General features: G+C 40.6%; 1 protein-coding gene across 1 annotated transcript in view; it reads right to left on the reverse strand.

Annotated features, from left to right (window-relative positions):
• The window catches only part of COG5 (component of oligomeric golgi complex 5), a 200,042-nt gene that overhangs the window by 44,598 nt on the left and 138,777 nt on the right, over positions 1 to 16,667 (reverse strand). The window contains 3 exon segments of the mRNA XM_086609866.1: positions 1,122 to 1,283; positions 2,810 to 3,014; positions 5,852 to 5,933. Coding sequence (XP_086465992.1) covers positions 1,122 to 1,283; positions 2,810 to 3,014; positions 5,852 to 5,933 — 449 coding nt within the window.

Genomic DNA, 16,667 nt, shown 5'->3' on the forward strand with positions numbered 1-16,667 from the left:
TAAGCCATTCAAAAATATTGACTGCAATTAACTACATTCAAGCTTTGGCAGCAGCCTTCAAACATTACAGGTGAATACACAGTCATTCAGCTCTGGAATTACATGAGCTGTGCAGAAATACCCAGGGGACGCCTTAGCTTGACACAACTAATAAGCTGTGTTTTAGGCAATCCTTTATAGTAACAGAGGCTTCAAAGGAATGACAGGGAACAAAGGGAAGAAGGAAAAGACTTCTAAATCACTTCCTGTATTTCTTGTCCCTGGAAGCCCCAGATCTCCATCGGCTGGGGCTGCATTCGTAAATGTTCTACAGAAAATTGACAAGCACAAGGACCATCATGCTGCTTGTGATAAGATCAATCTCTCCCAAGAACTGGAGAGACACTAGGCACCCTGACACAGGAATAACCCTCTCTGAGAACTCTGCAGGGCCCCAAACATCATCAGCTAAAGGTCACTCTAGAAAACTCAGCTGAAATTTCATAATTTTCATGTCATTTTGCCTTCTCTTCTGCAAGGAGCAAAATAACATCGATAACCACACCAATAGGCATGTTCTGAGCATCTGCAGCTCCCAGCCACAAGTACAGTGTCAGTATTTAGTATTACACACACGCACTCACATACATATATTGGGAACACTCCCCAACATTTTCAGACTGTATTAAACATAGTCCTTATCAAAACCTCATGAGGAAAAATACACCATTGGTAATTTAAGCATCTCATTTTACAAATTCTACCTGGAATAACCATCTTCATTATCTTCCTGTTTCACTTTAACAAAGTATTTACATCAGGGATTATCACTTGCAGCCAAGCAGCTGTGATCTTCCCTTTGACACAGTCAGAATAATTAAGATATCAGACATTTACAATATGTGTAAAATTTCTCTTCCTGATGTTTTATAAGCTTACACAGTAAAACTTAAATTAAAATTTCAATTATTCCAGAAAAACAAAATACAGAAAATAAACCCTGACTTAATTTTTACACTACTAGTTTTATAACTAAAGAGTAATCAACCTTTAACTGCTAAGGAAGTCTCATTTCTAAAATTGTAACTTAGGAGAAAAAACACGTTGAAGATTACCTTTTGCAATGCATTATATGTGCATACCTGGCTATAGTTTTAATGATGCTGTCAAGCTCATCAGAAGAAGGAGGATTCCGACCCCCGGGAGGGAAGACAAGATTGATGGGGTCAAAGAGTCGAGATAAGGATTTTGACAAATAAGCAGCTTCATATTGCTGCAGTGAATCTTTCAAGGCCTTTTCTGGACTGTGGGTATAAGACAAAATTACTACATTTAAGATTAAAATACACAATAGTATTGAACCTTTCCAGACCATACAAACTTCACAGCATCACACCTGTTTTTTCCTTCTGCTCTTCAAACATATGCACTTGAAAAGATTTTAATACTGTATAACATCTTGTTTCCCACTTGAACCATGTAACTAGTCAGGGAGCCATTCTGTGTAGTTCAACACAGTTCTTAGCACTTTCTGTACGACCTACATGGAATCCCTAATTCAGTATGTTCTTGAGACAAACACTGCTAAAAACATCTGGAAAATATCAGCAAGATATCCAGAACTGCAATAAAAGATCTTTTTGTATTCACATATTTCATTAGCAGATAGCTTGTACTCAATGACACATTAATTTTTTAATTAATTAAAAATGTATCTCCTGGTATACGTATGCATATACAAAGTTTCCACTAGAAAGACTCTTCTTAAATTTACCTTTAATAAGCTTCAGTCTATCTGTGAAAATGAGTAAGTAGTACCTCTCTCAAACATCGTACCTCACTATCAGAAGTTTGGTGAACATTTTATTTTGCTTCCATTTAAGTCAATGATAAATTTCCCACTGACAGCTCAGGAATTATGCTTAAGCCAATACAAATCTCACATAAAATATTCATTTTATCTTACAGAAGCCTAGAAGTCCTAACAGACTTCATGAGCCTGTTTCAGTTTGATCTTTCTGATATCTACCACTCAGATCATGTTTATTCTACAATGTATAAACATAAAAACTGTGAATCATAACAAACTGAGCATTTGTCACACTCCAATGATTGTGGTATCATTAAGAGAAAGCTACTGCTGTAATCGCACACATATAAAACTGAATTTTCATCATTCTGCTTTTTTTTTTTTTCACCCAAAGAGACAAAAAGATAAAACTAGTTCCAAAGTCAGGGACTTTGTGAAGTACAAGACAATCCAACACTGTTAGTTATACAAACTAATGAAAATCCTACAGCTCTCAAATAGTATTAAAGCAATAATTCCAAGAGGAAAAAAAAGCTTTTAAAGTTTTCCTGCTCTGACAATCTGAATAACACTAAGTTCTTAAAGGGGGCCTACAGGAAAGCTAGGGAGGGACTTTTTACAAGGGCATGTAGTGATAGGACAAGGGGCAATGGCTTTAAACTGAAAGAGGGCAGATTTAGATTAGATATAAGGAAGAAATTTTTCAATCAGAGGGTGGTGAGGCACTGGAACAGGTTGCCCAGAGAAGTTGTAGATGCCCCATCCCTGGAAGTGTTCAAGGCAGGGTTGGATGAGGCTTTGGGCAACCTGGTGTAGTGGAGGGTTTCCCTGCCCATGGCAGGGGGGTTGGAACTAGATGATCATTGAGGTCATAGAATCATAGAATGGTTAGGGTTGGTTAGGTCCCTTCCAACCCTAACCATTCTATGATTCTATGATTCTATGATTCTTAAAAACATTCTGTTCTCTTGCAGCATGCAAAGCTTTACATTTTATTGTCTGAGAGTTCATAATACATACTCGTAATCTTGGGGTTTTTGCATGAATATGTCCTGCGTATCTTCTTCCATTTGTTGTAGTTCAGCGAAGATATCAGTAGTTCCACTTGTGTTAAAATTCCTCTGAATATTTTGACTATATTGCTGCAGGCGCTTCCACAAGTCATTATAAAGCCTCAGTAATTTAGGGTACTCTCCTTCAAAAGCTTGTTTCAAAAACATAGAGGCTGCAAAATAAAGCAGTAAGCAATACGCATTGCTAAGTTAACAACTCATTTTTTTATTCATATAAACAACCTGCATCCTTGCACTTGTATCAATGAATGATGTACAATGATATCCTATCTTTAATATTAATAATACAATATTTACAATGAATTTCAAAGTGACATGAGCTATCACATTAAAGGCAGTTGACAAAGGTACATATCTAAAACACCAGCATAAAATCCACGACTGGAAGACTGGACATCAAAAAATTATTTTGTACAAAAAAGATACTAATCATGGGCATGAAAGATTTGGTATCAAACTTTATTATTACTATTACCATTACCATTCATTTAAGTTGAAAGTGTGATTAGAACTCTCTAAAACTAGAGATTTTCTAACAATAGCTTGATGAGGGAAAAGTGTGGTGCTGCGCAACTTTGAAGATACCCATTTAAAACAGAAAAAGACAAAGATAACTTCTATGAGTCAAAGTCTTAAGAAATTTGATTATGAAAGCATATGGTCTTACACACACTTCTTAAAACAAGGTACCTAAAAGGCAATTCCTAAACTTTTCAAAGAATGACAAAGCCAGCAGAAAAATCAGCATTCTTTTCAGCCTTGAAAGGCTTGCCAGAAGTAACAGGAAATGAAACAAATGTACAACTGTTTTAGCAACTGATGTTAATCTGGATCTAACATCACTCATACTTTATGGATTTCCCATTACATTAGGAGATTAACACTGTTCCATTCATTCGTAGGTTTTTCAGGTTCCAGACATCTGCCTCATTTCGCCCAGCCTATCCTTTCAACTCAAATATATTCTAATTTTGAATACTGGAGGATTCACGTTTATTACCAAACACAGAGTTATTTTAGGTCAAGAAGCTGTGTTTATAAAGACTGTCCCAACCTTATAAAAGCAGATCATGATCTATTATCAAACTCTGCAAACTGCCATGAATTCCTATTTTTACACTACTTCTCTGATATTGTCTAGTCTTCCTCTGATCTATATGATCCAGAAGTCTGTGACTGATGTCAATGGATTTAACTAACTGCTTGAGAGAGTCCAGCGCAGGGCCACAAAGATGATTAAGCGTGTGGAGCATCTCCCTTATGAGGAAAGGCTGAGGGAGCTGGGTCGCTTTAGCTTGGAGGAGACTGAGGGGGGACCTCATTAATGTTTCTAAATATGGAAAGGGTGACTGCCATGAGGATGGAGCCAGGCTCTTCTCACTGGCATCCAATGACAGGACAAGGGGAAATGGATATAAGCTGGAACATAGGTGGTTCCGCTTAAACATGAGGAAGAACTTCTTCCCAGTAAGGGTAACAGAACACTGGAACAGGCTGCCCAGAGAGCTTGTGGAGTCTCCTTCTCTGGAGATGTTCAAAACCCGCCTGGACACGTTCCTGTGTGATCTGATCTAGGTGGTCCTGCTCTGGCAGGGGGATTGGACTAGATGATCCTTTGGGGTCCCTTCCAATCCCTAACACTCTGTGATTCTGTGATTCTGTGTGATTCTGTGATTTAATCACTTAGAATTTATACATTAAAAATGAACATTGTCATATAGATAAATCACTTTAATGAAAAAATCTACTATCTGTAAGCAGTTTCCCCAAAACTCAGCTGCAGCAAAGTAAAAACATCATTCACAGTTCAAAAATCCAACTGATCCCTTCAAACATTTATATAAAAAACATGATTAAAAATCTTAAGTAGTGAAATACTTTTGAATAGCTGCCAAAGTAGTGCTGACAAAATGTAAGAGTTCCCTTACTTCTGAAATGTTGATTGATCCCATTAACTGATGTCACAATTTTACCGAGTGCTGAAAACAGGTACCACATGTTCAGTTTGAACATATGAGATTCTGAGAATGTACATACTGCTGTTAAAGTAATGTGTAAGGCAAACAGTAAAATTAATATGTTTTAACACAAGATGAATTCATTTTCTTTTGGGATCATCTAGTTACTTAGCAACCACTGAACATGAATCAACCAGCTAGTTCCTTAAAATGACATTGCTGCTATAAAGCCTGGAAGGACCAAATTTTGAAGGGCCAATGCAATAGCTGAGATCACAAAGATAAACGCAAATCTTATGCACTTTATCTGTACGTGCAAAAGATGGATTTTACACACTGCATACAAACATGAAAGATATTTATAAAAGCACCAAACTCACCTGGGCTTATGAGCCAATTGCATGCTGCATTAGCACATAGTGGTAACATTACTATCTTATGTCTATACATGATTTTTATTTAACACTCCTTGACTGCATCTGCTATTTATACATTACGTATGTTATTACATATGTACAGAATATTGCGTAAAGTCAGAACCCAAATCATTTATCTGTATTTAGACAAAACACAAGTTTGAAGAAACTCAACTCCTATTTACAAAGGCATCCAAAAATGGCTAAAATCAGATTTTTACAACTAATCAGTGTTAAACAAGAAAAAACTGTAAGAAATGCTCTTTGAAATCAAAGTACTATTTTTGAATTTGGCAAATCCATTCACTTTAGAAAGTATAACGTACCATTCCAAACATTTTTACCTCCACACACAGCTGCAAAAATACATTTTTGTTATTAGATAATGACTACTTAATGAAGCAGAAAATATTTCTTTCTGAAAAATTCAACCATAGGCGAGAAGGATCACTCTGTTTGGTTACAGAACCAAGAAGTTTCAAACTCACAGAGCCCGCACGGAGTCAACCACTGCTATATTTGTAGTAAAAGAGATAATGAGCAAAAGGCTTATTGAAATGAGAGATTCAGAAAAACTATAGACCATATTACAAATTATTTATACTGAATACTTACAGTCTGTTGCTGACTGAAACTGAGAGGAAAGTGTCTGAGTTACTGCAGTCCAAAATTTGTACAAAATATCAGACTGGCCATCCTGATAGCAAGGAACAAAAGAAATACAAGTTTCAAAACATACCCTTTTCAAAGACTCTCAAACAACACAAATGCTTCCAGTCAAAGCTGTTCTACCATCACTGAGAATTAAAACTAAGTAAATGAAGTCTGAGAAGTTTCCCTCAAATATAAAGCTAGAAAAAATATTGGAGAAGACAAAAATAAAAGCTTCAAGTCCGAAAGAAACGCTCCCAGCTCTCCAGGGGCATGAGCGTAGACCGAAGCACTGTGTACACCTCAGAACCTGTTTTAGAAAATCTCTTTGCATTGCAGTGACCTTCTCATTCCATGGGGTTGTCATGCTGACTGCATCACAGCAATCACTGTTACTGCCGATACAGCCTGCTTGCAAACATCGACCAGGGACCAAAACTAGCGCATACTGCTCTGCTTCACACACAACAGTTTCTTGTTTCTAAAGACATAAACCACATGAAAATACAGTGAACCTCAGTGTTGACTCTTCATCACCTTGTGTCAGCAGGGCTTGCTGTCAGAAGCGGAAACAAGGTAGCATATTCTTGCAGAAAGGACAAACAAGAAATAATAGGCTGTTTCCTTACTCCCCTCAACATTTTGCACTTATGCTCAAGCATTAAAGCATGATTTTGTTTTCTCTCTTTTGCTTTCTTCCTGTCTGTGTGTTTGAGGTAGAAAAAATTACAAGGGATGACGATAACTATCCTGTCCTGCCCACTAGTTGGATACTTGGAAGGCTGTCCAGTGTTTTCATGGGAAGGGGAATCTCACTCTGGACAGACTGTTTTCTTCATTGCATGGCATACATGTAATCTATTGACTCTACTGTATAAATAACCAGTTTGACCAAATCACTACAGTAATGATAATCAGCAAAAAGTGCTCAAAATGAAAAAGTGAAACAGCCAGCAGTGACTACAAATGTCAGCAGTGCTAAGGACCTTATGCTGGCGCTTGGCTGTTTCTGTCCCGACGCTCTCTGAAACATCCAAGGTTTTAAACCAAAGCACAACATTCACAACTAAAGATGGGCTTAAACAAAGGGCTCAACAATGAAACTGCTGTCAGAGAGGGATGCAGTTTCTCAGCTTTCCTTTTGAGACTGTCAGAGACTTGACTATGAGAAAAATGAAAAAAAAAAAAAAAACCACACAAAACCCAGACAACCCTAGTTCTTATTAATAACTCAGAAGGTCCACCAACTCAAAGAGGATATGTCCTGCTCCCCACCTGTACGGACAAGCATCTCAGCTATTAGAAGTCAGCATCCCTCTGCTCAGGAGAGGGGATATAGAGGGTACACCCCATGGGCCACCCTGTGGTTTTACCTGTGTGACCACAAAGAGGACATGAGGAAGTGGGATGGAAAATCCACCTCGACCCTAGAGACACAGGTATACGAGCTGCAAGGAAAAATAATCACAAAGGAGGGTCTACTAAGAAAATTGGTGTCCCAGTCTCCAGTGAGCAGTTCCCTAGACAGAGCAGAAGGGCTGATCTTACTCCTGATCTTAATGAAGGGAATTTTGAATTGTATTTACAAGTAGTGAATAGTGAATACTACGACCATGACTAGAGGGGCCCTGCCTCCAGTCAGGCGGAGGAACAGGACAACTGGGTTTACTGGGCTGTGTGGATTCAGTGGCCTGGCACATCAGACCCACAGGAGTACAAGGCTCTAGTAGACACTGGTGCACAGTGTACCCCAATGTCATCAAGCTGTAAAGGGGCAGAATCCATCTGTATTTCTGAAGTGAGATGGGGATCACAACAGCTAACTGAATTGGAGGCCAAAGTGAGCCTAACTGGGAATGAGTGGCAAAAGCACCCCATTGTGACTGGCCCAGAGGTCCTGTGCATCCTGGACACAGAATATCTCAGAAGAGGGTCCCAAAAGGGTACCAGCAGGCTTTCAGTACAGCTGCCTTGGGGACAGGGGAAAATTAAAGAGTGGTCTACCTTGCCTGGTCTCTTGGAGGACCCTTCTGTTGCAGTGCTGCTGAAGGTCGAAGAGGAACAGATGCCAATTGCTACCACAACAGTGCATCAGCAGCAATATTGCACCAACCGAGACTCCCTGATCCCCATCCATAAGCTGATTCATCAATTGGAGAGCTAAGGAGTGATCAGCAAGACTCGCTCACCCTTCAGTAGTGCCACATGGCCAGTGTGCAAGTCTAATGGAGAGTGGAGACTAACAGTAGACTACCATGACCTGAATGAAGTCATGCCACTGCTGAGTGGTGCCGTGTCGGACATGATAGAAATTCAATATGGACTGGAGTCAAAGGCAGCCAAGTGGGATGCCACAACCAATATTGTCATTGCATTCTTCATCCCTTTGGCAGCAGAGTGCACGGCACAGTTTGCTTTCACTTGGAGGGGCATCCAGTACACTTGGAATATACCACCCAAGGGCTGGAAATGCAGCCCTACCATTTGCAATGATTCAGACTGCACTGGAACAGGGCGAAGCTCCAGGACATCTGCAATACATTGATGACATCATCATACGGGGCAACACAGCAGAAGACGTTTTTGAGAAAGAGGAGAATATAGTCCAAATCCTTCTGAAAGCTGGTTTTGACATAAAACAATGTAAGGTCAAGGGACCTGCACAGGACATCCAGTTTTTAGGAATAAAATGGCAAGATGGATGTGATGAACAAAATAGCAGCTATGTCTCCACCAACTAGCAAAAAAGAAACACAGACTTTCTTAGGCATTCTGGATTTTTGGAGAATGCATATTCCAAATTACAGTTTGATTGAAAGCCCTCTCTATCAAGTGACCTGGAAGAAGAACTATTTGACATGAGGCCCTAAGCAAAGACAAGTCTTTGAACAAATTAAACACGAAAAAGTTAATGCAGAAGCCCTTGGGCCAGTCCGGGCAGGATGAGATGTTAAAAATGTGCTCTACACCGCAGCTAAGGAGAATGGCCCTACCTGCAGTCTCTGGCAGAAAGGTCGACCCCTCAGGTTTTGGAGTCAGGGTTTGCTGTACTTCAACTGGAAAAGAGATATTAGCATCATATGAAGGAGTCTGAGCTGCTTCAGAAGTGGTTGGTACTGAAGCACAGCTCCTTTTAGCACCCCAACTGCCAGTGCTGGGCCGGATGTTTAAAGGGAGGATCCTCTCTTCACATCACACAACTGATGCTATGTGGAGTAAGTGGGTCACATTGATCACAAAACAGGCTCAAATAGGGAAATTCAGTTACCCAGGAATCTTGGAAGCGATCACGGACTGGCCGGAAGGCAAAGATTTCGTAATATCGCCAGAGGAGGAGGTGATGTGTGCTGAAGAGGCCTCATTGTATAATAAACTGCCAGAAAATGAGAAATAATGTGCCCTGTTCACCAATGGATCCTCTTGCATTGTGGGAAAGTATTAAAGATAGAAGGATGCTGTATGGAGTCCTACATGACAAGTCGCAGAAACTGCTGAAGAGGGTGAATCAAGCCAGTCTGCAGAGGTGAAAGTCATCCAGCTAGCTTTAGACATCGCTGATCAAGAAAAGTAGCCAGTGCTCTCTCTCTGTACTGACTCATGGATGGTAGCAAATGTCCTGTAAGGGTCGTTACAGCAAGGGAAGCAGAGTAACTGGCAACACAGAGGCAAACCCACCTGGGCTGCCCCATTGTGGCAAGATATTGCTGCCTGGCTTGAGAATCTGGCTGTATGTAGATACTTACATACCCCAGAGTTGTGCCACTGAAGAGCATCGAAACAACCAGAAGGTGGATCAGGCTGCTAAGATTGAAATGGCTCAGGTGGATGTGGACTGGCAACATAAGGGTCAATTATTTATAGCTCGGTGGGCTCATGACACCTCAGGCCATCAAGGAAGAGATGCAACACAAGATGATCAAGGAGCGGACTTGACCATGGACACTATTGCACAGGTTATCCATGAATGTGAAACGTGCTGCAATCAAGCAAGCCAAGCAGTTAAAGCCTCTCTGGTATGGAGGATGATGGCTGAAATAGAAATATGGGTAGGCCTGGCAGATTGATTATATCACACTCCCACAAACCTGCCAAGGCGATCGCCATGTGCTTACAATGGTGGAAGCATTGCATTGGCAATAACATGCAAAGCCATGAAGATGTTTAGAATGTCATCCGTTAACAGGGTACCACTGCATCTCACTTGAAGATCTGGTCATTGGAAGACCGCAAGTTCAAGCTCAAGTTTCAGTTCCAAAACTACTGTCTTAAAGAATTGATATTAAACCTGAATATCAGTCAAAGGTATATCAAGACATCTGAAAGTTGAAAAAAAAAATCCCAAACAAACAATTATCAGATAGAATGCTTTCACAAATTCTGAGATTAGATGAGGAATTCATGCAACTCTACTCCTTATCTCTAAAGATATTCAAAGAAAGATAAAATTTATGGGTCATGTGTTAAGAGAACATCTTTTATGCTGTTGGACTCATACTTGTAAAATGAGAATTAACATAGAAAACTAAAATAAACTGGGATGATAGAATATTGTTTTTGAATGCTTGAGGACATTGGTGGATTTAGAAACTGAAGTAACTTATTTTATAGCTATGCTTGTACTTTCTGTAAAATTGTACTTGATTTTCATAAACAGGCAAAGTGAAATTATAATATTAGCCAATGATTCAGAAGGTGCACTGCGTAAAATATCTTTGGGTTTTTTTGTAAATGTATTACTATAGCATAAACATGAAATTACTCAGTTCTTCATTTCAGAGTTTCAGATTTAAAACATGAAAATTACTATAAAACGAATGGCCTTTCACATCAACTACAGAGTAAATTAATTAGCTTTCCTATTCTCTGTCCCAACCTGGAACAACGTTTGCCTATTCAGCATGATAACTCAATTCAATTTCTAAATAATCTAATGGAGGTGGAAAAATACTTACAGAGCACTTTCAAACAACTTTTTTTTCATTACTGTAATCACAATCTACACCTCTGTCATAGTCTCAGCAGAAAATGCAAAGATTAAATAGTCTTGAAAACAAACTTGCATGTAGTCTTCTCCACATCGATATTTCTCTCTTAATTGTCAGATTCGAAATGATGACAAATAACAGTAACACATACGACAACATTTAATTTTTTGTGAAAATACGTAACATTTGTATGTAACTATATATATATGTATATTATATAAAACTCAGACATATGTACATATGTACTCATGCAAACATTTGCATAGCAGCCACAGCTGTATCAATCAAGCATCTGCCCATTAGCTTTGTCTTTTGACCTGGGCAAACCGTGTTCATTAACTGCATCAGAATTTTGTACCGAACGCAGCCCTCGCGTTGCAGCTAACCAATTGTATTATGTAAGAGGAGAAACAGAGGGGAAAAGCTACATGGAAAATTCAAACATCATTTCATACTAATTGACTACTCAGTCAGAAATATTTAGAGGAAAAATGATTAATGTCCTAGTTTTGGACCAACTAAAAACACTACCTATAGAGTCATTACTGGTTACTTCTGTAATGTAAGATACGATATTTCACTTTGTCCAGTGTTGGGATGCAGTCACTCTGCAGGAGAAATATAGCTGCTGATTAACAGCCCACAAAAGACTATGTAAGAGTTTGTGGCAGGAACTAGAAAATACTGTTGCCTACGCATACACCGGGGGGTATTTAAGTGGGTGGACTGTAGCTACCAAAATCGGAATAAAGAAAGGCATTAGCATTACATACTCCTGCTGGAGTAAAAAGTGCCATATGCAACCATGAGCATCCAGAAACCATTTATTTATTTTGTTTAAACCTGTAATTTCTTTTGCTTACACATTAACTCAATATATTATTTTCTTAAGTACTTTTAAGTGTCTCAGTGATTATTTTTAAATAATATATTCTAACAGAGATTACTTCTGTGCCTGTAGATCACAATTGAAATTATAATTTAACTATTTATGATATAATGTGCAATTCCATTTGACAATAATCAATACTAGAAAATTACAGTGAAAGGGGTAGCAAAAGGAGTGTTCTTCTCCAGCTTAGCAGGAAATTAGAGGAATGTCCCTCTCCTTGTACCAGAGAACTTCTTCAAGGACTTAAGAAGATAAGTAGGATGAAAGAGGAAGAGGAAAGGGCAGCACTGCTTGCCTGAAATGTACACAGCAAATCTGCCTCATCTTATTGTAATGCAAAGTTTATAAGCCTTCCCCTTTGCTTCATACAGCACTGTGAGCAACATCCCACAATATCAGAAAGTAACTGCTCTTTTGGGCCTTTCATTTTCAGAAAATGTCATCTAGCTAAAATTGTATTCTTGTCATCTTCCCATCTGTAGAGTGTAAGCAATGAGTTTGGTTCTCCTCTACACTTACACCAAATATCCTCACTGGCAGACAACGTATAGAAGCATCGGGTACATCTACATTAGTGATTTAATGAATAGAAGGGCTTCTTTTTGGTGCAAATCTGTCTTGTGTCTATACTTGCTGTCTCACAGTATACACCGAAGTGTGTTAGCAGACTAACTTCCACTATTGAAGGAATACACAACCTCATCATTAGCTTAAAAAGAACAACTTCTGCAATTAAATAGCTTTTAGCAGCATATCATCGTATTTTTGTAACAGAGCCCACAAGGATGTACTAATATTTTTATCAATTAATATTCTGAGACTTTAAATTGGGAATTTTCCATTTCTCTTGATTCTGAAAATGAAATAAAATTGAAAGATGTTAAATTACTTACACCCCCTCCAAAATAAAACTGCTTTCTTTGAAATCTAGTCACAAGCAGATTAACATCTTGTGATACAATCCCTTGTAGCAAGAGCAGCTGACAAGATGAGTAATGAACTGCATCCGATTATCTTTTCAGCTCTGTGGCAATCATTTTCCAACAGCTTCCTATTCTATAACCAACAATGCTGGAAAAAGGTCACCAGTTTGTCATATTCTCCCCCATCAGTGTATATGTTTAATAACGCAAAGAACACATAAACCGTTGGAAGTTAAGAGGTCTGGTACTGTTATCTGGGTCAGAACTGTTTCAGGTGCACATTGCATAAATAGAAATCCTACATAAAACATCCATACACAATTGAAAATCTCTCAGAAGGAAATTATTACACTTTAGCATGTAATAGAATGTTATTTCCTCTTTTCATGCAATATGTCCTTTCTTCAACAAAAGAACCTTAACTGTAATTGATGGTATCTGAAACTCAGGACAGGGAAGATTCAGATTGACATATATATCCATATATTCCATATATTCACCATCATGGAATACAGCTGAACTAAATCTATGAACATTAATTGCAAGCAAATGTAGAACCATAAAGGCAAATCAGGATCTTCCCCCAAAAGCAGATCCATTTAACTCAGCATTTTTGAATTTATGGTACTATCTGTTCACAGCTTTATTTTGGTCTCACAGCAGAGAAAATCTGCACATAAATGATACTTTGCACCACCACAAAATGGTTGGGAGGTTAAGACCAGTCACAGAACTGGCTATTTTTTCATAAAAATCTGCTGTGAAAATGCTCCTATACCTAAACTACAGTTACATAAACTAACAATCTACCACCCCAAACTGGGAATTAAAAATATTGTTGCGGCTGTTCCTGCACCCAGTGACCACTTTATTCCCCAGAACTGATACAGCTAAGTAGGCACTCAGACTATTTAATAGCGCCTATGGAAGCCTTGGGCACTGCAAGACAGCTTAGGTCTGTCTTGCCCTTGTCCATGCTTTGCTGTCAGAAACAAAGTGAACAACTGTCCAGTAACATAAACTAGGACAAGCCTCTGCTGTTCTGACCTGCTGGCCAGCTGGCCAGAACCGGGGGAATAGAAATATGCTTTTGAAACACATATGGACTACAAGGACTTTGCTACTTTTGAAAATGTTATTCTTAGAGAATCCACTTGCATCTGTGTAGAGTAAAATATAAAACCACAACAATCAGATTCCAGTCTGGCCCATCCACTATAATTTTATCATTTTTCATTTTGTTTAAAAATGCGGTACTCAGTCACACATACTATTCACACAGGAATTACTTGCTCACGGAAAATACACATGTAAATCAGACAAAAAATGTCTGGCAGGCTAGACCACAAATAGCAATGAATTTTCTCAACAGTAGGGCTCACTTTACTGTGTACATGAACTGCAAAAAGATCATTAGTATACGCCATAATTCAACAAAGTTTACCCTTATTAGAATAAGAGATGTAGACTGTCTGATTTCCATGGTATACCTTATTTATGTGAAGTTAAGAACGTGCTTAAGTGCCTTGCTGAATCAGGGCCAGAATCAACAATCAGAAAAAAAATGTGTTCACCTTGTATTAACTACTTAGTTTCAACTATTACTGTAAAGTTACTATTATCAATACTCTGCACAGAGAGTAATATTGTACAACTTCCACACAAGAGAGAGATTTTAGATAAAACAACTAAGAATGCGTGATAGTACTGCATAATGACAGTGCCAGGAGACACATTTGGACGTTGTTCTCTGTCCCAGCTCAAGAAAGCAAAGTCAAACATAAGCTTGTGCATTCTTGGTGAACACAGGCTAGCAAACTGTATTTTAAGATAAGGTTCTCTTAAGTAAATCTTTCTGTGGTAAACTAATAAAATTGAGTCTTTCCCCAATAATACAAGGTGTGAAAAATTAAGGTCTACATTTAGCAGATGCCAAATTTAAAGCAGGCGACTGGCCTTTTAGGCAGAGATTTTAAGCCGCAAGTCAACAGAACCATGGAATGGCTGAGGTTAGAAGGGACCTCTGGAGGTCATCTGGTCATTGAGCCTTCTCAAAAGGTCAGGCTGAACAGTCCCAGCTCTCTCAGCCTTTCCTCAGAGGAAAGATGCTCCAGTCCCTTCATCTTTGTGGCCCTTTGTTGGACTCTCTCTAGTGTGTCCACCTCTCTTGTACTGGGGAGCCCAGAACTCACAGTACTGCATGTGTGGCCTCACCAGTGGTGAATAAAGGCAAGGATCACCTCCAGAATCTGCTGGCAATACTTTGCCTAATGCAGCCCAGGACACTATCTGCCTTTTTTGCCGCAAGAGGACATTGCTGGCTTATGTTCAACTCGGTGGCCACCAGGACCCCAGATCCTTTTCTGCCAACCTGCTTTCCAGCTGGGTGGCTCTCAGCATGTACTGTTGCCTGGGGTTGTTCTTCCCCAGGTGCAGGACTTTGCACTTCTTGTTGAACTTTATAAGGTTCCTGTCAGCCCATTTCTCCAGCCTGCTAAGGTCCCTCTGGATGGCAGCACGACTGTCGTGGTTTTTTTTTTGGACTGAGGGTCGAGACAAGAACCGAAAGGGAGCACCCACCAACCATGGTCTCGGGCAAAACATGACTCAGGCTTTCTTAATAAAACAAAACAATTTATTAACAGTTACTAAACAAAAGACAAAAGGGAACGAAACCGGTTACTTGAGAGGAGAAAGAGAAAACAAGGCCCGATCTTAAAACAACACCTCCCCACCCCCTATTTTCCTTTCGTTCCTGGCTCTGCCTTCCCCCCAGCGGCGCAGGGAGACAGGGAATGGGGGAGTACAGGTCAGTTCATCCATGTTGTTCACTGCCGCTCCTTTCTTAAAGGAGGAGGAGTCTTTACACCATTTTTCCCTTGCTTCGGTGGATCCCCTACTCACAAAGAAAAAGTCCCCAAACTTTTCCAAAGTAAGTCCTGCCCGCAGGATTGCAATCCTCCCCATGGATCGCACCAGTTCGGGCTTTACCAGTCTCGGCCTCTTAGGGAGCTGCTGCCACTCGCGTCGGCGTGGGTCGTCCCACGGTCTCCAGATGCCTCCACGACCTCGTCGTGCATTCCATGCCCCATTATCAACAGTACCTGGTCGCGCATCCCCTGCTCCACGACCTCTCCTGGGCTCAGGCATCTCCTTCCCGACGTGGGTTTCTCCACAGGCCACGAGTGGGTCGCTGCTCCGCCGAGTACACCCTGGCTGCAGGGGGGCCGCCTGCCATCTCCACACCGATTTGCAAGGGAAGCCTCAGCTCCAGTACACCTCCTCCTGCTCCATCTTTGCTGACCCGGTCGTTGTGGTTGTCTTCTCTTAGATATTAATCCTCTCTGGGGGAGCTCGGCCCGGCGGGCACCCCGGGAGCGGGGCGCTTACCGAGTCCCCCATGCGGCTCCCCGGCGCCATCTTGAGCACATGGCGCCGGCCCGGGCCCGGGCCCGGGCGGCCGCTCGGCCGGGAGCCGGGAGCGAGGGCCGCGCCCTCCTGCTCTCTCCTCGCTCCTGAGCAAAAAGCCCTTTCCCGCCCCTTTGTCCCAACTTAAATAGGGCAATTCGCAGAGGCGCCGCCTTGGCTCAACCTCCCCCGGGGGGGATGGGACTCAGATCTGGTGGCACAGGGAGCAAATCCCCTCCCCTGCCACCAGAACACCCCCCCACACATCAAACTATCACATTCCACCCCTCGCCTCTGCGAATTCCCTATTTAGGCACAACTTCAGTTAAAACATTGAACAAGAACACACATTTCACAAACAATCCACCCCTAGTCCCTTCACCAAACACAACAATCAAAGTTTCCCAAGGTCCCTCTGTTTTCACCACTCTGGAGTCCATGTTTTGCCCGTTACCTCTCCCAATCACTATTCCTATCTCGAATTCCTCAGCCCCACGTTGGGCGCCACAATTGTCGTGGTTTTGGACTGAGGGTCGAGACAAGAACCGAGCGGGAGCACCCACCAAACATGG

The sequence above is a fragment of the Tauraco erythrolophus genome, chromosome 4 (assembly GCF_009769465.1).
Source record: "Tauraco erythrolophus isolate bTauEry1 chromosome 4, bTauEry1.pri, whole genome shotgun sequence".
Taxonomy (NCBI): domain Eukaryota; kingdom Metazoa; phylum Chordata; class Aves; order Musophagiformes; family Musophagidae; genus Tauraco; species Tauraco erythrolophus.